Source organism: Epinephelus fuscoguttatus, linkage group LG16, assembly GCF_011397635.1.
Source record: "Epinephelus fuscoguttatus linkage group LG16, E.fuscoguttatus.final_Chr_v1".
In the NCBI taxonomy this organism is placed as follows: Eukaryota; Metazoa; Chordata; class Actinopteri; order Perciformes; family Serranidae; genus Epinephelus; species Epinephelus fuscoguttatus.
The window spans coordinates 23,253,625-23,278,080 of record NC_064767.1 but is presented as its reverse complement, the minus strand read 5'-3'; the positions used below and the strand labels follow the sequence as shown (position 1 = coordinate 23,278,080).

Sequence of the window (24,456 nt, the reverse complement as noted above, 5' to 3'; positions counted from 1 at the left end):
TACATACATGCATTAAACATAACCCCAAAAATATTAAATAATATAAAAATAAAAACACAAATTCAACTTTTGCACATTCCTCGGTCAATACTTTGCACAATCAATTCATTTCAAAAACTGATTCTTTTCACATATTGTTTTATAACTTTCCTATTTTTTATTGTACATTTTTCTATTTTAAATATTCAAGTCTTTTCAACTGTATGTGACGACAGCCTGTAAAACCAAAAGCCATGTGATATCATAGTGTCACTAGTTAGCAGCCATGACTACACTGAACTAAATTAGCATTCATCAACAAATATAAACACATTCACAAATGTATTTTTTTTTTGTAAAGATACAAAAATAACAAACTATACAGTATTTTTCTTGAAAATGGAGACACAAGGAGGGTCCAGTTACAGAGATGCTAAATCATCACAAAGCATCGACAGGCAGGTGAAATAATACTGAAATGCTTATTGGAAACAAAGTCAAATGTTGCTGAATTGTTGTTGGAGCTTTGGGGTTTCTATTGTAAAAAAGCTACATCTGCATCACAGCACTGTGAGTAGATATGTTCATGTTCAGAAACCATAATCACTGCTGTTTTAAAGCACATGCATTTTGAATTATACATGCTTTTACACACATGGTTCTCAGTTCAAGTGTGTTTTTAGTGTCAGAGTTTGAAAACTTAAAATTTAACAATTTGACAAAGATAGTTTAAATGAAGAAGAGTAACGGTTAATTGATTTAAAGTGGGAAAATCAAAAATGCTAGAAAAATGCTAATTTGTATGCTCTGTAAGAAATATATCAAAACACACTCACTTTGATCACTGTCCCTATACACTTAGTGAGTCTTAAAATACCTAAGGCATGTTATGTCATGATCAAACTGCAGCACCATGAAGTAAAAAGACTGAAATAACTAAGGAGAACAAGCTTAAAGACGTGTAAAAATGTAAAGTTAATATACACAAAAATATGTATGCATGAAAGAGAATGTAATGAAGTGCTTTCATGTGGACATACAGACAGGAGAAAAGGATTTTGTAAACTGTTCTTGCCTGGACAATGATGGACTAAGGAAGGGAAGTAAATGCCAGTTAATTTCTATTAGCCACCCTGTCTTCTACATACGACCACTGGGGGGCACAAATCTCAGATATTTCCCTCACATGCAGGTCGCTTTATGGACAGCATGTTCATGTTCCAGTGTAGTGTACATATGAAATAAACTGTGATTGAATAAGACGTATCTCTGATGTACAAAGATCTCACATTCAAGCCAAGAATCAATACAACCCTGTCAAACAGTCCACCATTTGATACCAGATGTGCCCTGGATGATGTTGAGCAATATTTCCCATGTGACCAGGCGCATTAGAGTTCAATGCATCTGCAGTATTGTCTCAGTGATTTGCCCTGATGAAAAGGTCCCCAGGCAGAAAGTTTGTTTTTGTTATTAAATTTTCATGTGTCGGTGTGCAGAAGCTGCTTTAATATTCTTTCTCTCTTTGTTTTTGTGTCTTCTGCCACCATAAACACCACCCGCTCCATGCAGCCAATATTACTAATGAATCAGTCTGAGGTTCAGCATCTGGGGGTGCAAACAAAATAAATTGTGCACGGGTAACTTTGTTTCACTTTGCTATTATGCCTAAATTGCACTTATATGCTGGTGTATTAGCTGCACATAAACTTAAATAGTTATGTGCTGGTTGTGAATATTCATGAGAGTAAAATATGTGCAGTATCCCTCATCACGGGGATTTTGTGCTTTTATCCTCTCAGCACGCCTAGAACTCAGCATAGGAATAACTGTGGTGGAGTTTCACTGGCCTCCTTGACACTGGGTGGTTGCCCATTCAGTCCTTGGGCCAGCAGGATGACTTTCTAGACAGTGAAAGAGCATTGCCTCTTACTGCTTAATTACCACCAGTGAGATGCCCTTGAGCAAGGCCCTTAGCCCAGAACTGCTCTAATGAAGCTGCTCAGTGGCAGATAATACTGTGGTTGTACTGGGCGGCTTCCAGGCATGATAAAACACACACACACAAAAGAAAGTGAATATCAGTAGAAGTCAGTTAATGTACGAGGGAAGCAGTGTACACACTGCAGATTATAAAAGTATTTAAGAAACTGGGAAAGTTCATCATTTGTGCCAATAAATCCATATGTTGCCATACTATTTTTCTGACCTAATATTGATTTATTTAGATAATCCCTGCAATATTGAATTGAACAGAAATACATTTAGTTCATAAGGCTGATGGCTCTGCAGCTGCAAGGCAGGGTTTTTACTGGGAATAATAAACAGTTGACGAGGGCTTGAAACAAAACTGTTGTCAATGTACATCTCCGGAGCACTTTTCAAGACTTTTCTTAACTGCAGAGTGTAGTTTGGTTTCAGTATAAAAATAGATCTCACGGCATCCTCTGGTTTTCTGACAGGACACGTCTCTGGGCTCTGAAGCTGTCAGTAAAAGTGACTGACAGACACATTTCAAATAGGAAACGCGCCCTTTGAGTGGACCGTTTTGCTTTGGTGCTTTAAATAGTAGGCAAGTGTGCAGCTACATTAAAGTCCACTTTTCTGATGTTGTTCAGAAGAAACTCAGCGTGTGTGTAGAGTGAAGAAAGATATAATGAAGTCCACCAGGACACATACAGTACGTGCAGGTATCATGTTGAATATTTTGAGGTGTGATGGAAACTTGTGATGTTTGAACTGGGACATTTGCAGACAGTGTATGCACAGAGTTATACATTCAAGGGCAACGGCACTGAAGACTGACTGACTCAGGATGGACATCTGATAAAGAGGGAGACAAACTACAAATCTGAAGACTGCTCTTCTGTCGTAAATAAATAAATAAATAATCAAAATATTACACTTACAGTATAATAATCCATGTATGATATAAAACAGACAGTACAGGTTATTAAATACTCAACATTCAAATGATGTCCTTTGATAATAAATATACAGTTTCTGTGAATTACAGGTGATTGCTGTGTCCGTCTATGTCCGTGATTATTAAACGAGGTCAGAAGGTCTTCAGTGGTCAGCTCTCTTGTGTCTCGTGTCCTCATAAAACCAATCATAAAACAATAACTTCGAGACCTTCTTCTCCGTTCCAGCGTCTGGAACAGAGGTATGAACACTTCAATGTCAAACTTGATGATAAGTGTGTCAAAGAACTCCCCACTTGGATTTTAAGATTACACTATCTGATCTGATATGCGCGACACATTGTCCATGTTGTTGACTTGAGTTGACAGGGACTTTCGGCTGTCTGTGCTCGCTCTGGGCCTCGTTCTTTGTGTTCGATTCTCCCCTTGGCCACAACAATGGCAAGAGAAGGCTGCTTTGAACTCCCCACGAAACTTCCCTGGTGAAAACAGAAACACGAAACCCACTGAAAAACAACTCAAAGAGATGAGATGCAGATGTCATTATCAGGGCCATAGAAAAACATCTTCAAACAACTTTAAAATACAACTTTATAGGCACAACATATTATCAGATGAGAAATTGAAACCAGTGAGCTTTATTGTTGTGGCCACACTGTCCACCAGAGGACAGTAATGAGCCCACACAACAGGTCTAAGTGATGAAGCAGGTTACGAACTTACCGCTGAGGAAATTGTAGATGATGGGATTTGCTGCACTGTTGGCATATATGAGCCAATGTGAGAATGTGAACCATGCATACACTGTCTCTCTGTCATTTGTCTTCTTGAACGTCCCAAAGACTCTGCAGGGAAAGCATGACATGCATCTGTTAAAGATTGATTTACGATGCGTCATTGTAGTTTAAATCCAGATTGCAAAAAACAAGCAGCAATTTGGTTCTGCAAATATACTGTGTCAGCCATTATTGAATTTTAAACTACCAAGGTGAGCTCCTAATGTAAAGAAGAAATTCATAATATGCAGCGTCTGTGTTTGAATGGCTTTTGATCCTTGATCCATTCGAAGTAATTTTACCTTTTCATGACATTGAGCACGCTGATCGGCAGGTAACACAGGGCGAAAACAAAGAGGACCACCATCAGCATGCGAGCTGTCTTGCGCCTGGCTCGCATCTGTTTGATCTCAGCACACACCGTACTGGTCCTCACCCTCATGGGCTCTCCTGACCCCGCAGCTGGAGCTGAGCACTGCATGGACCTCCACTTCCTCTGCAACACTGATGTGTTTCCAGGAATCTGTTGATAAAGTATGTGCATGTATCAGACATTGTAAGCTTGTCAAAGGAAGATTCATTTAAACATGACCTTTGTAAGAGCTGATGTAAAAGCTTTAAAGCACTGGAATACACACCTGTTGACACCACAGCTTGTGACATATCTGGATATACGCCAGGACCATGAGACATAATGGTGCAAAGTATGTGACGATGAAGAAACAAGTGTGGTAAACCTTTGGGTAAATCTCAGCTGTTGAAAGAATAAAAAGCATCATTATATTTTCATTAAAAACTGTCTGGATAGTAACCATTAGCTAAGACATTTTTTTGGTTTGTCACTTGAATGAGCAGTCACAGAGAAGTAAACAAGAGCAGGTGTCTCATTTCTGGCTTCATGTTAAAACCATATTTTTTACTTTTACAAGACATAATTAGAGGAGGATGAGGAATAACTACTAACAGCACCTGACGCTATCTACCTCAAGTTCGGCTGAAGCTGTAAAACCCAAAACAAGCAAAATTTGGCACAGACCTTCTACACAATGGGTGTCTTAAACGTAAAGATTTATTGATTTATTTTTTACACATTTTTTAAAACAAATTTTTTATGTCAGCGTCAGCATCCTATGCAAAGAATACATTTTTATTTGCGGTGGAATTAACTGAGATTCAAAGTGACTACCGGTACACTTATAAGTAAGAAGAGAATAAGAGAAGAAATGTAAATAATATAAGTAAACTTAAAAATATCACAGTGGGATGGGAATAGGAGGGGGTTACGGATTCTGCACTAACAAACTCATTACAGGACTCCACCTCTTTATCAATTTAGGTCTTTGCAACCTCAGTGCATATGTGATTTGTTCCATCTCATACAGTTCCCTTTTTTTTGATCCACATGTTGTATGTTGGAGGTTCAGGATTCAACCATCTAATTGTGATACCTTTTCACACGTTTTTCAAACAAGGTTTTGCACATCTGCATGCCCTTTGCTGAAGTGTGCACAGATGGGTAAACATACAAGGCGGGTGAAACTAGATGTTGTACTGGTTTCTCAGTACAGTTTAAGTTTATGAACATTTAGAGTCATCAATGTTTTATTGGACTCAGCAGACGTAATTTTTCCTTGATATTAACGGTCTGAAATGTGCAAGGTTTGCTTGTTTAATCTCTTAATATTTCTGAAGGTGAACTCTTGGGAGTTCTTTATTGATATGTTTTTTTTTTTTTAGCATTTCAGACATTTGTACTTACGCGTAATTCTAAAATTAGGTTTTTAAATGCAGAAAAATTAATATCAGGTTTCAAATTTACTCTTTTGAGTCAAAGTCAAACAAATATAATATGTTCAAATAACATCTTAGCCATCTGGATCATTGTTAATGTATGAAAATCCAATTTGTTGAGCCAAAATCACCCAAAATATGTGTAGATCAAACCATCTGATTTTTACATTTTCAGACATAAAGTTATATTATGGATGCATTATTCAGCAGAGGTGTTCCTTACAACCTGTCAAGAATTAACTCTGAAGTGGAAAGTTAACCAGTTAACCAGTTTACAACATGCCATTAGGGTCTCAAAATAAATAATTTAAAAAAAAATCATTAATTTTGTGTGATGCTTAATTACAGTTTTATGTCTGTGTGTGTTTCACAACGTTATGTCATGTTTCTTTTGATTTCAATACGCAGTATTTTGACCGTCTATAGAGCTGTATGACAGAGCTGTGAACTGGTATTGAACTAAAAGGGTAAAGATGTCAAAGCCCCAGCAAGTCTGACACAGTCGGTTCATCTGAGGTGCCACATCATGAAAAGTGCAAACAAAATGTCATCACTCATGTGCATAATGATGACGGTAAACTTTCAGTCTGTGTGACTGAAAAGCTCTCCAACAAAAGCATAATGCATGGAAGCATGGAATCAAAACTCTTCAGCAGGAATAATAAAGTAACACAGATAACAGTAATTTTGTTTTAGGATTGTTTGCCAAATATAACCTTGCACATTCACATTCCCTTTTCATTCTGGGCCAGAAAAATGTCTTTGCAAATTGCATCCTTTTCTTGCTGCTATGTGCCTCTAAAAATCTATTAAAATGGCTTCCTCTACACCACAAAACACTTTTGTTGTGGTGTCCTCATCGGTCACTTGATGTACTGTAATCACCTTGATACAACAAAAGATAAATTACAAGATAAATGAACTGAGGAACCAACTTGAGTTTTCTGGTCAAGTGAAAAATTTGCTCCTTGAGTAATTAATTACAGTAAATTATACAAAAACACTTTTTCAAATTTGATAGTCATACAATCAGAATCACGGTACAAGCAAATTAGAAGAACTTGACTTGAGCTGACTCCAGTGTCAGAGGCTGCATGTTCCAACATGAAGTGGCAAACAAACCTGAACCTGCAGTTGCTTTACAATCCAAATAGATAGCCAAGCAAATAAATTTGTACTAGTGATAGACAGCATGCAGAAGCAAAAATACAGAGTCTACAGTTGTATTGTTATGTGCAAAAGGAAAACAGTTCTTATTTGTGTACAGAAAGCCAAGTATTGTTTTCAGTTTGGCAGTCAGAATACCAATATGGTGCTTCAAATTAAGGTTGTCGTTCAGCCAGGTACCAAGGTATTTATACTGTTGGACTCTCTCTATGGATGTGCCATTTGCAGAATGAATATTGAAAGATTCAATATGAGTAGCCATATAAAAGTGAACTGACAAGAGCACAAAAGTCAGAAACTCAATGAAAATCTCCAATATCATATTGAAGGTTATTACTAAGGCTGACTGACTTACTGGAGGAATTCAGATGAGGAGTTTTGCTATTCCTCACCACCAACTTGCTCGTCTCTAACCATTATGTGCCACCAGGACTCTTGTATTCAGTACTGTGTAACTAATTCACCTGTATGTGAAGTGGGTGAAGCAGTTACACACTATACATACATAAGTAAGTTATACAGTTGGTAAATGAGTAAGTAAAATTTATCTGCAAAGCGCTTTTTGCAGACATAGGTCACAAAGTGCAAGAAATAAATAAATCGTAGAGACGAAGTGACTACATGAGCCACATCATGAAAAGTGCACAACCAGCAAAACTATTTGCGCACACACACAACAAAAAATAGGAATTCACACTACACAACAACAACACACAGTCTTTGAAAATACACAGCTCTGGTACATACAAGTTACCCAAACGACTGTCTGAATAGGTGAGTCTTCAGCTGGCTTTTAAAAGAAACCACAGAGTCAGCAGATCGTAAAGGAGCAGGCAGATGATTCCAAAATGTATGTGCTACAAAAGCTCGATCACCACGTGTCTTGAGGTGAGTGTGAGGGACAGACAATGAATGTAGCATTTTTGGTTGGAGAGCGAGCTGAAGAATATGGGTGAGGTAGTTCAGCTACAGCCTGACCATGTAATGCTCTGTACCTAGGAATGAGAATTTTGAACTGCATTTTAAACTCAACAGGAAGTGAATGAAGGGATTTCAGTATAGGGGTAATAAGAGAGCACTTGTTGGACCCATCCACCACCCCTCCTGCTGCCCCAATTGGACCTTTGCCACCTTAACTTTCCCCCTGGTGCCGCCAGGTGCTGTTTATTTCATTTCATTTCATCATGCTGTTATTAAAGGACGCCCTTTTTTCGTTGGTTTCTGATGCCTCAAGTCACTGCCCGAGCACCGGATTTCGACAACTTTGGAGTGAGACTGGGTCTCGGTGGCACATAAGGTTTGGATACGAACAAGCTGGTGGCGAGAAATAGCAAAACTCCTAATTTGAATTCCCCAAGTAAGTGAGTCAGCCTTAGTAATAACCTTCAATATGATACTTTGAAGATTTTCATTGAGTTTCCGACTTTTGTGCTCTTGTCAGTTCACTTTCATATGGCTACTCATTCTGAATCTATCAATATTCATTCTGCAAAGGGCACATCCATTGAGAGAGTCCAGCAGTATAAAAACCTTGGTACCTGGCTGGACGACAGTCTTAATTTTAAGCACTATATTGAAATTCTGACTGCCAAATTGAGGACAATACTTGGCTTTCTGTACACAAATAAGAACTGTTTCCCTTTCGTACATAGAAATACAATTGTAGAATTTTATCTTTTGTCTGTTTTGGATTATGGGGGTGTTTCATACGCTAAAAGCTGCTGCCTCTACACTGAAATCACTGAATGCTGTCTACCACTCAGCCCTCAGGTTCAAAGCAGGTGATTCTTACAGCACCCATCACTGCCACCTTTGCCAAAAGGTTGGCTGGCCACATCTGTGGGAACAGCATTGGTATTTGTTCATTTCTAAAGCTTTGATGCAGACGCTTCCACCTAATATTTCATCCGTTTTAAGTCTGACCTCAAATAATTTTGGTACTCGCTCACAGAATAGGTTGTTGCTTCACACTCTCTTAGTCAGAACTGAACTAAGAAAAATGTCATTCACTCACAGTGCTCTTTATACATGGATTCATCTGCAAAGGACCTTAAACTTGGACACTCTGCCACCTTTATGGCTGTTTAAATGCCTTAGGACTGATCTTGTTTTAATTGGGTGCAAATGCTTTTAACTATACATCTACACCTTTGCACTTTCACCATCCTACACCTAAATATCTTGTTTCTTTCATTCTGTCTTTCATTTTTATGCCTAAATCAGTATAATTCAAATTTAATTACTTCATATTAGTCTAATGATGGAATGAAGTCATCTGCTTTTATTGTTGTAATCTCTGAGAAACGTGTCAAATATATTTCAGGAAGACAAAGGAAAAAAGCAGAAAAAGGCAGACAAATACTTAAAAACATGTGATGTGCATTGTTTTTTGATGTCTCATGATTTACAGTCTCTTGAAGTGTATAATGACGCTTTTTTGCAAAATCACAATAAATCACAATATCAAATTGCAATACTGGTACAACTGCAATACGTAAAAATCCCAGTGAATATCTATTTAGACCCCAAGTATTATGATTGTATCAAATCAGGATATAAGCATAATGTCCCTGCCCTATAAATCAGCAACACTTGTGTAAATCACTTGTGTCATTTGCTGTAATGAACCTGCATGCTGCATGCAGGAGATAAGATAAGTGCAGTATAATACTAACAATGATCATGGTGATAATATCATGATAGACCTGATCACATTAGTGATACAATTACAAGCCGATGTGCCTAAGGACAGATTATGTAAATGCAATAGCATCACAGTCTTGCAATATGCAGCTGCAAAACATTACAGATGCGTAGCTGAGATGAAAATGAAGGTTGAGTTTACAGATGGAGATGGTCTGAGCAAGAAAATCCTCTGCTTGTCGTCATCACTGATCGTGCCAGCAAGCTTTTCATCCTCCAAAACTGAGTTCATGTTGAAAGTACATGACTCCAGGCTGTTCTTAGCAGATACCATGTCACGCTGGACATCATCTCCAGCTTTGTAGGAAGTAGGGGAGTGGGATATAGGGAGGGGGGCATTGTACCCCAGCTCTCACCCCTGCTGCACATTCCTTTTAAGTCGCAGATCTCTGCATTGCTGCTGGAGTGATTTCATCATAAAATAGTTTCTGGTCTATAATCTTGTTTGATTATTTTCTTTCAGTCTAAAAGAGTGATGAAGATTAAGGCCCCGAACAGACAGAAAACATTTTGCAGGTTGCAAAACACAAGATGCATTACCTTGTTGTTTTTTTGTTTTTTTTTTAAATTGAATGTCACTGTAAAAAAACTCTTGCTGTGCCTATTTATTGTTGCCACGCAACCACCCCATTATCCCCTTACCCTAATCTTCCCATGTAATCAATCTACCATTTTCTCTTTGATTTTTGATGTTAATCTTTATTTATTTCCCAGTAATCAGTATTGAGTTCCTAAAATGGACAGGCAGAGGGGTTTTGCTGCAGCTCTGGGTTGAGGATGAGAAGTTGTCAGCAAAAAGTTTGGGCACAGGGAAAGGGAGATCTGTGTGGGTACACGAGACTCTAAAAAAGAGGGTGAATCACAAGGAGTACCACCAGTTGGTCCAGCTTTGCCTCCATGATGGCTGTTTCAAGTACTGCACTTATATGCTTCAAGGCTTGCTAGTTTTCATTGAGACTGTAGTAAATGTGGTTTGTAAAGTTGTATAGCTCTGAGTATCCAGCAAACGCTATCACCAGTTTCTCCTCCGTTGATTACCACTGTAAACTTGTTGTCGTGACCACCACAGTCTCTAATCATCAGATTGGACAATGGGAAAAAGTGGAGATGACGGGGTATGCTTTTCTGCTCTGAGTTGAATTTTTTTCAACTTGCTGAGTTCAGGGTGCTCTGGCAAGAATGCCAGGCACCTAGAGCACAGAAATGCTGGGCGTGTAGCAATGCAAAGACAGCGAGCGATAAGCTTAATTCTCATGAAAAACAAAAAACAGACACCTCCAGATGCTAAAATGCTTTCTCTGTGATCAGGGCCCATGACTCCACCATAGCTAACAGACCCACTTCACATTCTCATTTATTTTGCCTCCTTCTATCAGCAGAGAGCTATACACTGTAATTATTTCCTTCATTATGTGTTTTATTGCCGCACAAATAAATCTGCTCCAATTAAAGAAAAAAGTGTATGGTTGCATTAGCAGTTATTTAGGCATTATAATAAATAGTGTGCTGTTTGACACATTCACCAAAGACCTTGAAAGTTTTGCTTTTTAACAAGTTTATGTGTGTAGTTATAGTGCTTCAAGAGCTAAAGCCATTTAATTTGACTGACCATAGACCTTTGTGGGGCCCCTGGAGATAATTTAGCCAGACTCCTACCCAATTATGAAGTGTGGCCCTGATGACCTCAGCTCAGAAATGTTTAAATGTAAATGACTTTTTGAAGTTGTTGGCTCTGTTTGTGTGAGAGAGGAAGGGATGCATTTCTCAGGAGCTAAAAAATCAGCTTCTCTGAATCATGCATCCACCCCTAAGAAATCAAATGTGTTTTTAGTGCTTGGCAGTTTAAATCAGATGCAAGCCACATGTTCCTGGTCAAAGATTAGCGGGAATACATTTCTCGCTAGCTGTCACAAATCGAGCAGCAACTGGTGTCTACCCAGTTTTAGACACTGTGACGGTTGGTTAAGTCAAAGGCATTAACTGAGTACAAAATTCGTTCAACAGGAGTACAGTTGGCAGGCAGTCAAATCAGGCAAAAACATCCAAAGGCAATGGTGCAGGAAGGGATGTTAATCAGACTGACAGCAGGATGTTGACAACAGGTAGTCTAGCAGGTTGTTAGACATAATCAGCAAAGAAAAACAGATTTCATGCAGGTAACAAACAAGTAGGACTAGGAATGGATAGAGCTCTGAGGCACAAGGATTACGCAGACAATCTGTAAAACCCTGGCTGTGTGAACTGCCCTGTATAAATACTGGGGCTGATAGCTGATGGGATGCAGCGAGGGAGGCAGATGGCTGAGTTAAATGGAGGCTGACTCATTGGAGGCAACTGGTGGACAGGTGAATGGAAAAGAAGAAGCGGATGCACCATGACAGACTGAACAATGTCTGCAGGATACCGCAACCACGCACTTTCTCTCTGGAGACACAGGAGTAAAGTAAATTCAACAGCTCTTACATTTTGGCCCGACACTGAAAATTGAATACATGTAACACTTACCTACAGTGAGAAATACCTTTGAAGAATGATGCATAGAAACTGTGACTTAATTTCTTAAGATGTATGACTCAAACAATTTTATCAGCACATATTTTTGGCTTGACAGCATGAATTCATCCCTTTAACAATAACCTAAGCTTAAATCATAGAAGATACATTACTTGGCAGCTACAAGCAAGCATCCACCCCTTAACTCTCTGTAAGAACACTTTATATCAAACTTTGAGCTGTTATATTTAACAAATTAAACCATGACAATGTTTGACCAATGGTATCAAGGAAATGCTACTCCCACTGAGTCTAATAAACACTTATGACTCCAAACCTTTTTCAAGATCATTCATCATTGTTGGTTGAACTGACAGAGAAGATTATGTATTAGAATATTGGATTTAAACAGGATTTTGCCTCAGACATCTTCACAGTGTGCTTTAGCTTTATGAGGTCCCACCAGGAACATGCAGTTCTCAGCGGCAGTGTTTTGAAAACTACCACTTTATGCATACACAACGATTCTGAATATTTCAAACTGTTTCAGTGCTCATTTTCCCCAGTTATGATACACCAGCACCAGCTACGCTTTCTCGTTCTGTCTTGCTGATAATGTTTGCTACAATCTGCTGTTCTCTGCTGCCAACCAAGAAAACACAAGTCTTTGTTGTCATGTTATAAGTTTAAAAAACGGTATCAAACATCACTTAGTGAAAAGCTCTAGTGAAAGTTAAGTCAGGAAGACAATATTTTCATGCTCAGACTGTAAGTTTCTTTCTCACCCTGCCATTTACTCCTTGCACGTATGCTCACTTACTATCTCTAGGTGTCATTGCCTGGGTCTATCAACTGAGTCATCAGCTGATTAACAATCAACCGATAGCACAGCGACACACCTTCTCTGTCAGCCTATCATCTTAGTGCTCCTCAATTTAAACGTGGTCTGTTCTCTGCCGTAGTTCTGTCTTGCTGCACGCCCTCCACCTCCTCATCACCACCTAGTCTTTACAGATTCATCAACCTCATCCACCTCAGCAGTCAGCAGCCTCAGAGTCATCAGCCACCACCACCACCATTGTCTAGACTCCATGGGGGGATTTATCCTGCTGTCGCTCAGATGTCCCTCAATCATAAAATATCCAAGCAACGAAGACTGTTAAAACTTAATGAGCACAAATCACCTGTTCATCTGTACACTTATATTCTGTATATTTAAGCAATATCACACGAGAGGGAGTGATGTTGTACTGTGATATCGTCACGGCTGTGATTCGGTCGTGGCCGAAGACAATTACAGCCGTGACGATATCACAGTACAACATCACTCCCTCTCGTGTGATATTGCTTTTATACAACAGTTCAACAGTTAAATAAGCAAGGCTGATTAAGAAATGTTGAAAAATGAGGACAAAATAGATAATTTAAGCATTTTATTTGTCTTCCGCCAACAAAAATAGTTCCCTCAGGACTCTGCTGTCACCATTGCTATGTAACGCAGACATGGTGCGCCAGGCACTTACTCTTTATACACATTTATCTGCACATTTCCATTAATTGTGCAGCCGGTGAAATAAGTCTCTGGTGACTGCATGGTGGACTGTCGCTTCACAGGCACATCTGACTCTGCCTTCTGATCTGACAGTATGTTGCTTTTCTCCAAGTCATTGAGCTCCGCTGATGAAACACTGACAAACCTGGATGTGTGCTCAGATGGATTCAGCTTCTCCTCTCCCTCATCTTCCTCTGATGATCATTCATAGTTCAATTCAAAACTTATTTTAGGAAATAAATCCATATTTTTGGCTGTTTGACAGTGGATGAATTAATTAGCCTCTCCTTATTGAAATATAAGTAGTAAACTAGTTAGCTTGGCCTGCTAATATGTTTGTAGCTTACAACAGGCGCACTGTTTGATCCATTCCTTACACGTTTGCTCTTGTGTTTTCGGTCATGCCCTGTCTCCTAGAAATTAATTAATAATATATGACTAATCTGAAACAGGAAAAACGTTTTTGAGGGAAACATAATGCCAAGCAAATTAAGTTTTCTGTTAACATAATGAGGAAATGCTTCTAACATATTTGGTAAATCCCAAAAATGATGATAGTGAATGTAAAACATTCTCAACTCCTGCAACACAGTATTCACTTGTAATGACAACAGCATTGTAATTTTTATTATAAACATTAAATTAACATTTGACTGTAATCATGATCTTTCTCTGAGCTTAACCAGAGTGCTTTTGTTGCCTAAATGTACCGACAGACAGGAGTCTGGGTGCAAACCTGAGGTTCTGCGTCACAGTCGACACTTTGCGTATTCACCACCCACCCGACCTTCTCTCTGCACGGGTACATAAATGTAGTGTTTCATAAACTCAAAGAGTCGACTAAGGGCACTAAACTTGTTTGACAGTTACAATGTATTCAGTTATCCCTGTAAGCTTTTCATTAACCTTCCTGTGTCAGTAAAGTAAGCAATCAGTGTTTTATAGCTTTTTAATCAATAGCTTGCCTCAATTACTGTAACCTAACGAAGGTGAGGTGGTTGAAAAGCTTTTTCTCTTGCACAGTTCTTTCCCTTAGTCATAGACTTGCTTATCTGGACTCAGCAAGTCGTTCATCATACTTTATTAATCCTTTCAAACCCTGTGAAATGTGCTCTAAAAATTCTAAAACGGCAGCTAAATGGCACCAGCCTCGCTCACTGATTTGCTCTCTAAAGGGTTGTGTGCCTTTGCCAAAGAAACATTTCACTGAAATTCATTCTTTTTTTTTTGTCTTTTATTTAGTGATTTGATCTCAGTTTAACCCGTGCATCTGGCAACAAGTGAGAGATTTGGCAAATTGCTGTCATGTTTGAGAGAGATTTGTGCAAACTAACCTCCCCAGTGTTCATCGCACACTGTGAACAGGCTGGTCTTGTTTGTGAGCTCAGGCAGCAGGCTGCTGCACTCCATCACAATGGCCTGAGGGATCATGATGATGCACGACACAACCCAGATGACAACAATACTCTTGCGGGCCCTCTTGGCTGTGCTCTTAAACATCAGCGGGTGGCAGATAGCATACCAACGGTCCTGGGCGATGCAGCTCAGTGTTAGGACTGATACAGAAACAGAGATGGTCTGGAGAAAAAGAAAACAGTTATACAGATGAAACCAGTCTATCTATTCATTACTTTCTAGACCTGGGGTGTTTAGAGATAAACAGAGAGATGACAAAGCATTACATTTCTTGTTTCTTGGAAGATTAAATCGATTTGCTTTCCATGGTAAAGGTTAGGCAGATCTAAAATGTCTGTTTTTAAGGCTTTTAATCATCACACGTTTTGTCTGCAATAAGAATAAGTTCAAACAGATATTCAGAATTAAAAAGCCTCGCTGCCAAAACATCCTTCATCTATTTGTCAACATGATGAGTCTAACCTTGACCGGAGGCATCAGGGGGATATGGAGCACCACAATGACTGATTTAATCAAGGTTTGTTTTTTTTTCATTACAAAGGAGTCAGAATATCAATCACTCACAATCACCAAAATACAATGGCTGCACTTGCTTTCACAATACAGGATTGATCCCCTGTGGAGGTCAAGAACATGCTGAATTATTTCAGTGTATCCGAACTGTAGTGGCATTATGCTGATCAAACCGTGATAGGGCAGGTGGGGATCACAGACAATCTTCTTTGTCTCCTTGATGGAGAGCAGTCTGCTCTCATCATTATCTGAATCACAAACCTGCCTTGTTCTTAACGAGATTTTGGAGAAGGAAGCCATACCAGATGAAATGAGATTTCAGTTACATGTAAAAACTGACTATTCTGGTGATGCTGTCATCCCATTTCAGCGTGGTGTCTACCGGAATTTCAATGAGTACAATTGGTTCACAGAGGCGCCACCAATTTCATGTGGGAGATAAAAATCTGTGGGATTTGGTGAGTTCAAGTCCTGTGGGAAATAAGCACTCAGCCCCAGCATTTGACATGTTCAGCTTAAGGATGTCAGAGGTGAAGTAAATCACCTTTGCCGACTAATTTCCTTCATTTGAAAGGTCTGAAAAAGAGGTGAGAAAACAGTGCCTTGTCAGCAGAAAGGGAGAAATCCTCACATAATTGTCCTCTGCTGGACAGAAAATTAATCGAACATTGGCAGGTACTTTGGGCTTGTATGATAGCCTCGAAATTGGTGGTGACCTTAAAGGCTGAGTACACTGAACGTGAGGTGAACACAGAAACCACTGGGAGTGGACAAGCCTGTAGGATATGATAATCAAGAGCAGCCAACTCTGTAGGCACACTGTGATCTTGTCCTTCTTTGGAGAGGAATTTAAATATGAGCCTGGTGATTTTATACAGATATCATATGTTACATATAAGCTGGGGACACATGTCCACATTTTGAGAGGGTCATATGAACTGACAGCACTATATCCGCCGCAGATATCAGATTAAAAAGATAATGTTCAGCTCTGTCAGTCCTGGTCAGATATCTGATCACATGTAGGCACAATGTGATCACAAGCAGCAGATGTCCATTTACAAAGAAGCTGAAAATGGAGAAAATTCTTGATGAATAGAAGTGAAAGGAGGCTTCCCAAACAAATGCATTTTTACACCTGGGCAAGGGCATGTCTTTGAACTCTGCTCAGTGGTGTGAAAATGCATGTGTTTGGGAAGTGAGCATAAGACTGGATAAATAAGACTTGGATTATACTGCACAAAGTTGTGTGAGAGTTTGTGAATGTATGTTTTGATATAGTTTTGCTTTTGTTAATGCAGACCCCCATGACTTAATTTATTGAGAATTTTCTCAGTCTTTGAATAATTCATTCACTGTGGAGACATATAAGGAAAACAACCTTTTTTCCCCCATAAATTCAATGTACCAGAAGCTGAGTAATAGATATGAAAATATATTCTTATTTTAGCAATTTATTTTTCTTGTGCTGCCTTAAGTCAATCCCTCCTGTTTGCTACAAAATTCGATTACCTGCAATTGCAAACCCAATACCTAAACTATGTGACTGCAGTTTCAAAAAGTCAGCATTTATTCATGACACGATTTTGTGGAACGTTTCACAAGTTCTTTCAGGAATCAGTTGTGTCATTGGGTGTACAACATACTGTGCTGCAGATGGAGGTAGCAGTACAGTTTCACTTCTGGGGTATTGTCCCCCCTGAGGTGATGTAGCACTGCAGCATGGAAACAACTTGCAAAATGTCACATGAAATACAGGAAGAACTGAAGTAATTCCCAAGTGGGAATTCATTTGGGGGGGAAAATGAAAATAGAATGAGATGGCCCTGGTGAATTTTGTAGCTGAAAAAGTTACAGTCTGTGATTAGAACACATCAGCAGAGTGAATGTAACCATGAAGGACTTTAAATAGGCTGCTAATGCAGTGCTGCCCTGTCACAGTCCAGGGTGTACCCTGCCCCTCACCCAATGTCAGCTGGGATAGGCTCCAGCACTCCCACGACCCATAACAGGATAAGCAGTTATGGAAAATGAATGAATGAATTCAGTGCCATGTGGTGTGATGTGTTTGGCAAGCTGGCAGCCAGTGCAGCAGAATAAATTCTAAAGTTTTTGTTTACAGCTGCATCCATCCAGATCATGTTGTGCACACCACACAATTCTTTGTGATATGATGGAGGTTCTCAGTTTGATACAGGTGTGTGAACTGAAGATAATAGGATTTGTTGTTGTATAGGATGTGGGCTTTGTGCAGTATAATGTAGGATTTCACTCCACTCCTTCAACACTGAGGTACTGCACACATCGTCGAAGCCTGCAGTGTGATATCAAATGGATGCTTGTTTGTGGCAGATGTGTTGGCACGGTGGATGTAATGGAATTTAAAAAATGTGGAAAGCAAAAGATTTGCCCAAGGCACTCATTAAATCACCAAGAGATAACATCAAAGGTCTCACACAGTGCATGTCCCATGGGATTTGAAAAAATATAGATATATATTTTTCCCTCATAAATACAGAAAAAAAATGTAAGAATAATAGAAACACAGGTCTTGTATTGTCTGATGATCCCCCCTGACCTCCAGCTTTGAGGAGAAGCCAGATGGAGTGGAGGGCATCAGTGAGAGGAGGTTCACCTGAGCTGCTGGGCTGGGAAGCCTTTAAAGCTTGCCTGCATTATCCTTCTCTTCCTCCCCTTCTTTGTTTGGTTTGCTTTGTTGCATTGTAACAATCACTCACCTTTGCACACACCTACTTTACTGATTTACGCACAAGTGTTTTAGATCAGATCAAGATTTCAAATATACTGTTTGAAAAAGCAGATTTCAAAGTGGATCTCTTACCTGCAAATAAGGCACAATTTTGCAAAGAGTCTTTCCAAAGAACCACGTCTCTGTGATGTCTACCACGAGACTCGCAGGCAGGCAGATGATGGTGACCAGGACATCAGCGAAGGAGAGATTCACTATGAAGTAGTTGGTCACAGTGCGCATGTGGCGGTTTTTCCAAACTGCAAAACAAACTGAAAATGATGCAAAATCAAAGACCGCCTGAGGACTCAATTACAGCAAACATTTATCAGACAAGTGCAGAGTATTTAATGGTAACCACCACTGTCAATCATAGTTTGAATTAAGAATCAGTGTTTACGTTGTTGTTCCCATTGGCAAATTAATTTATCAGGAACTGACATTCAGACAAGCCAACTAAAACTGAATGTGTAAAGGTGAATTACATCCTGAGACTGTCAGATTTTTTAATTCACAGAGGAGAATCTGCATCACATATCTCAGTCCATCTCTCACCCAGAACTGGAACATTATGGTTTCAAAGTTACATAACACCATCAGAGAATGTCAAATACATCCACTGTGTCTAATATACCACACATGGTATAAAGACAGTACTTTAAATGTTAACTGGCTCGCCTGGTGAAGCACACAGCTTTTTTTAAGCAAATTTAAAAGTCATGTACAGTAATTTGAAAAAGAAGAATAAGGGAATATGTGGATTTTATGACTTCAAGGTTAGATATGACAATTTCTCCACAATTTTTTTAACAACAATACATGCAGTTTACTCTGTACCTAATGCCTGCTGGTTGGATGATTGCAGCACATTTATAAATAAATTACATATTTGGCATCATTTTTAAAGGTCTCAGAAAAATATTTAAGAATGTAGCTCAGTGGTGTGCCCAGTGAATAGTGCTTGTCTGCATATCACAAGTTTGCAGTTTAAATGTATGTTGTTTAAATATACATATTTCTTTTAGAATATATTAAGCTTCAATACTACATTTTGTTTCTGACCCTTTCTGCTCTAAAAAAGACTGATCAGATGACTGAGTGTGTTCAATTGTAGCTCAGAGGATGCCATTTGGATGGTCTCAGAACACAATAAAATAGCTACAACAAAGTCCGATGGGGCAAGAAACACAACTATGGTAGGTTCAATCATTCATTTTCAGTAACTGTTATCCTGTTGGGGGTCGCAGGGGGCTGGAGCCTATCCCAGCTGACATTGGGCAAGAGGCAGGGTACACACTGAACAGGTCACCAGACTATCACAGGGCTGACACATAGAGACACAACCGAACCATTCACACTCACATTCACACCTACAGCCAAATTTAGAGTCACTAATTAACCTGCGTGTCTTTGGACTGTGGGAGGATGCAAACTCCGCACAGAAGGGCTCCCCCACCACCCCAGGGTCAGAGCTCCCATCCCGGGTTCAGACCAGGAATCCTGTTGCTGTGAGGCAACATTGCCAACCACTGCACAACCATGTCGCCTGCTATGGTAAGTAATTGTTCTCTAAGTTATGCATAAATGCCTGTTTCCCCTATAGGATCTCAGCAATCTCACAAACTTGGTCTATACAATAAGACCCAAGTTGTTATAAACTAACTGGATAGTTTCAAGGATAGACAAAGAAAAACTGTTTGTAAAAGCATTTTGCCCTCTCTTTTTTCTGTGTACACAGCTGAAATTGGTAGTGTTTTTTATAATTTCAGTAAAGTACTTTGCTTTCTCCTGCAGAAACAGAATTGTGAAGATGAGTACATGATGTATAATTTTAGTAAATGTAGTGTGCAACTGGGGCACAGCTGTTGTTTCTGAAATTCTTGAGTAATCATTCATACATGGCGTAACCTGTCTGCAATGTCAGTGTTTAAAATGACAGAGAGAATCTGGATGGTGGGCAGGAAAACTATGCCTACACTGAGAAATATACACGCTTCTGAAAAGAAAAGTATTTTTATAAAGGTATTTTAGGTGGCTTGTGATAAAGTGCTGGTGAGCAGCTCCCGAGAGGGCACCACTGTGACTGAAGTGGCTGCAGGATTGAGAACTACTGGTGGGCAGAGTGGAAAATACTTTACTGCCTGAGAGTTCAAACAAGTCAGACGACAGAGACCACTGTGGGTCCCAGGTGTTCCAGTGATCAAGAGACGGAGAGAAGAGGCCCACTTTGGGGAAGAAAGCCCTCCACTTAAGCATCTACCACTCTTCCTGTATGTACTAAATGCTTCAGAGGATATCACTTCCCTGGATGGCATTTAAAAGCCCCCATATAGCTGTTTTCAGGGGCTGTGTTCCATTTGACCGTGCCAAGATGTCGCTTGTTATGCAGTAGCAAGGGGAGGAAAACCCACTTATGAAGAGTGCAGACAGTGCTGAAGTGCCGCAACACATATGCTGCCAGCACAGTCGCCAGGAGAAAATGTTGGCATTGAATGTTTCTGCAAACCATGGACATGTTATCTCACACTATCACACAACTATATTGTGGTTAACATGTGGTTAAATTTAGGCACAAAAAACATTTGGTTATGGTTTGAAAAAGATCATATTTTGGCTATTTGGGGGGCACAATCCTGGCAAGAAAAGCAGCAACATCTTGGTGAAAAATAATAGCTTTTTGTGCCACTATCTCCGCCAACAGGTTGCCACAAAACACCCACATTTGAAGCATAAAAAGCAGATGGAAACAAGCTGATAGGTTGCTACACAACACCTATAATTGGACATTAAAAGCTAAAGCAAACACAGCAATGTCTTGCAAAAATACAACTGGTTTTGTTCGTCTCAAGCAGTGGTCTGCAGCTTGGCAGTTTTTCATCTGGAGGTGGAGAGAATTGTGAATGAATGGCCAGACTACTGCCAAGCTGCAAACCACTGCAGACCATTGTTTGAGACCAAAGACCAACAACACTATTTTTTTATAGCGAGCTTGTGTGTGATTGTGGTGCGATATTTTAGGCTAAGACATGCTCTTTTTAGAAGCATAACCAAGTGTTTTTGTGCCTAAAAAAACACACATTTACCACAGTGTTGCTGAAACATAAAGTTTCAACATATTTGCAACATAATAATGTACAAATGTTGCATATTTGTGGTTTGCAGGAACATAAAGCCAACATTTCTTCTGGTGGTTGGGTTGCTGCTGCCTAGGGTATGGAGAAAGCATGTCACCACTAGTTGAAAGGGAAAGCCAGATTGCAACTCTTTACGTGTGCACAGAACAGAGCCTTTTTCTTTAGATCCAGCCACTACAACCATGTGAAATATATGTATTTTTCTAGCCTGTGTTGTACACATCACTCTTGCTTCATCTGGTATATTGTTTACTTGCTGTGAGCCATCAATTCAAGTTGACTCAACCGACATGTGCCATTTTTCAAGACTATAAAATTGAAGCAGCTGCGTGAAATTCAGCAATCATTCATTTTATCGATTACACTTGTGCTCGTTCTACCTCGCTGTGTCAAGATGTTGTACAGCCTCGCAATTTTGCTAGTCAATCAGACAGAATCCGTGAGGTGAATATTGTTGGACAGTTCACCATCAGAATAACATTTTCTGCCTCTGTTCATCATTGAATCGAATACCAAGCACAATTTGTCTGATTGCACCTTTATACCAGGTCATCAAACACAACAAACCAATAAGAATGGTCAGAGTTTGGCAGACATAATAACTGTAACAGACATTTATTCATTAATTAATATATTGCGTGTAGGACATGTTGATCAGTAGGCCCGTTTCCACTGCAGGAACTTCGGGGTAATTTTACGGGGTGCGTTGGTGCGTGTCTCCACCGCAGGAACCACCCCCGAAGGACAGAGTTCCGGAACTTTTACGGGGACTAAACAAGTCCCTGCCTCGGGGTAGGTACTCAGAACGGCCTGAAAGGCTCCTGGCTGGGGCTTGGGGATTACTTGGTGCTGATTGGATATACTGAAGGAGGGATGTGATGTCAACAGAAAGCAACAAAATAGCCGGCATTTCTAAAACGAGGATTAGCTCGTTCATTTAGCTCGTTCATATAGCTTCCTCCGCCATGTAAAAAAAAAAAAAACCTCACTAAATGGCCCGTGAAAATTTTTTTTTTTCCAGTGGATATCTTAGTTGCAACATGATTGAGCTAGCAAAGCAGTCTTGTTTTGCTATGTGTGGTATTTATTCAGTTTTGGGAAATCACGATGTCTAGAAAGCATCAGTGGCTGCCGCTGACAGGGACAGCTAACAGCAGCAAAGCTAACATCAGGACGTCATCTGTTAAAAGCCTCCCATTATCGGATACGACATGAAACTACTCCAGTTAGCTCAATCATATTGTAACTAAGACATCTGCTGGATTTTTTTTTTTTTTTTTCACGGGCCATTTAGTGAGTTATTACAGACACTGCTAAGGGCTATCAGCTAACGGCGTCCCTACGTCACCCCAGTAAATGGTCGCGCAACGATTACGTCACATCCAGAGCCCGTAACTTTACAGGAACCTTCCTCCTACTCCGCTCTCTCAGTGGAGACATGGCGGTTGAGAGGGCTGAGCGAGAGGACGTTCCTGTAGTAGTTCCTGCCCCCCAAATAGTGCCAGGAACTTCTTCAGTGGAAACGGGCCTAATAATAGTCCTGAGAAGAGGTCTTATCAGGCAACAGAAGTGTGTAGGGTGGACCAGGGGTGCACAGGGCTCATAAAGGGACAGTTCATCCCAAAATCAAAAATACATATTTTTCCTCTTAGTGCTATTTATTTATGTAGATCGTTTTGGTGTGAGCTGCCGAGTGTTGGAGATATCAGCTGTAGAGATGTCTGCCTTCTCTTTAATTCAATGGAACTGATGGTACTGGGCTTGTGATGCTCAAAGAAAGCCAAGAAAAAGTCATCGACTGATGGTGAAGTTTAGTCGTCAGAGACTAAATATATGTAGTCTATTATATATTAAAATTTGACTGTTAAGTTATTGAAGTATTTAGCAAAACAGAGACTTGTGGTCAGTGGGATGTGAGAATCTGTACAGATGTGAAGCCCTGACTATATCTGACTGATCTTTAATAAAAGCTGTTGTCCTGTTTTGTTTTTTTGTCTGTGTAGTTGAGGGGACAGCACTGCTCTGCGGCAGCAAACTGATATGATGCTGATTTACATGAGAATTCATGTACAGTGGAGGCTGAACCATGAACATTAATTACAGATAATCTGTAAAGCATTTTAATAAAACTGTCGGACTTCACTGCAGCTTTTGGTCGCCTGATCTTGTCTACTTTCCAGGCAAGGCGCAGTTCATCCCGAACGAGCCTACTGATGACAAAAGCTTTCCTTTAACAACGACATGATACGTGGGCGGTCGCTGTTACAGTTTAACGGCGCTCGGCCGGATCAGAATGAAAGTTAAGGTGGCGAAAGTCCAGGTTCGGAGAGGTGGTGGATGGGTCCAACAAACACCTACTTCACCTGGGAGAGCAATGTTCGTGTCACGTCGATTTGCGGTGTTAAACTGACATAGTGTGTTTATTTCAAAAGAGACTACTGTATATGTAAATGTTAAATTTCCTGTGAAAACGGAAGTGTATTTTGAAAGAAGACAGTGCATGTAACAAGCAGTACTTAACATGATGTCCCAGAACGCCAGCAACCAATGCGCCCAGGGTACCTTGCTTGTCGTATCTGGACATGGAAAGTGCATGACCAAACGTCAATATGTGACAAGGTCAGAGTGACAATATGTTGAGGAACTATTTTCTTTCTATAGGCTCAGTGGTGCTAGGTGAGCTAGCAAAAGATAGATGCTTCCTTCTGTGCAGTGATATGGTTGGCGGGTGCTGTTCGTTAGAGAGAAAAAAGTTCCTACTGAAACTGCTCACAGCAAGGTCTGTGGATTATTTTAGGTAACCGGATCATGATTTCTGCTATTGAGTTTTTCAAATGTATTATCTATTTGGCGCTTTGAGCACCACAAGCTGAGTGCCATCTAGTCCCATTATATTCATAAGAAGGCAGACATCTCTACAGCCGATATCTCCAACACTCGGCAACTCCCACCACAACAATCTAGACTGATGAATAACACTGCATGTGAGAGGAAAAATATGTATTTTTGATTTGGGTGTGAACTGTCCCTTTAAGCTGGTGTTGACTGACTGCTGTCTGATTAAATGTTGAAAGTTTTTTCTTATGTTTCCTGTTTCTTCTTCAAGCCTTATATGTGATATCATCACTATAAAATGCAGACGTGATACTGTAGACCTGCAGTGGATTACATAAGCAGAATGAAAAGTCTAGACCATGACTATAACTATGCACAACATCAAAGACAGCGTCAAGTCAAGTGAAATGATCTTTTTGAGCAT

The 24,456-nt window shown here is 39.8% G+C and overlaps 1 protein-coding gene across 1 annotated transcript in view; it reads right to left on the bottom strand.

Annotated features, from left to right (window-relative positions):
• Positions 1-2,614: 2,614 nt before the first annotated feature.
• hcrtr2 (hypocretin (orexin) receptor 2) overlaps positions 2,615-24,456 on the bottom strand; it is a 40,232-nt gene continuing 18,390 nt past the window's right edge. The window contains exons 2-7 of the mRNA XM_049600585.1: positions 18,157-18,335; positions 14,720-14,963; positions 4,318-4,433; positions 3,982-4,202; positions 3,627-3,748; positions 2,615-3,382 (exon numbers count right to left, since the gene is read on the bottom strand). Coding sequence (XP_049456542.1) covers positions 3,213-3,382; positions 3,627-3,748; positions 3,982-4,202; positions 4,318-4,433; positions 14,720-14,963; positions 18,157-18,335 — 1,052 coding nt within the window. The 3' untranslated portion in view covers positions 2,615-3,212. The remainder of the gene's footprint in view (positions 3,383-3,626; positions 3,749-3,981; positions 4,203-4,317; positions 4,434-14,719; positions 14,964-18,156; positions 18,336-24,456) is intronic.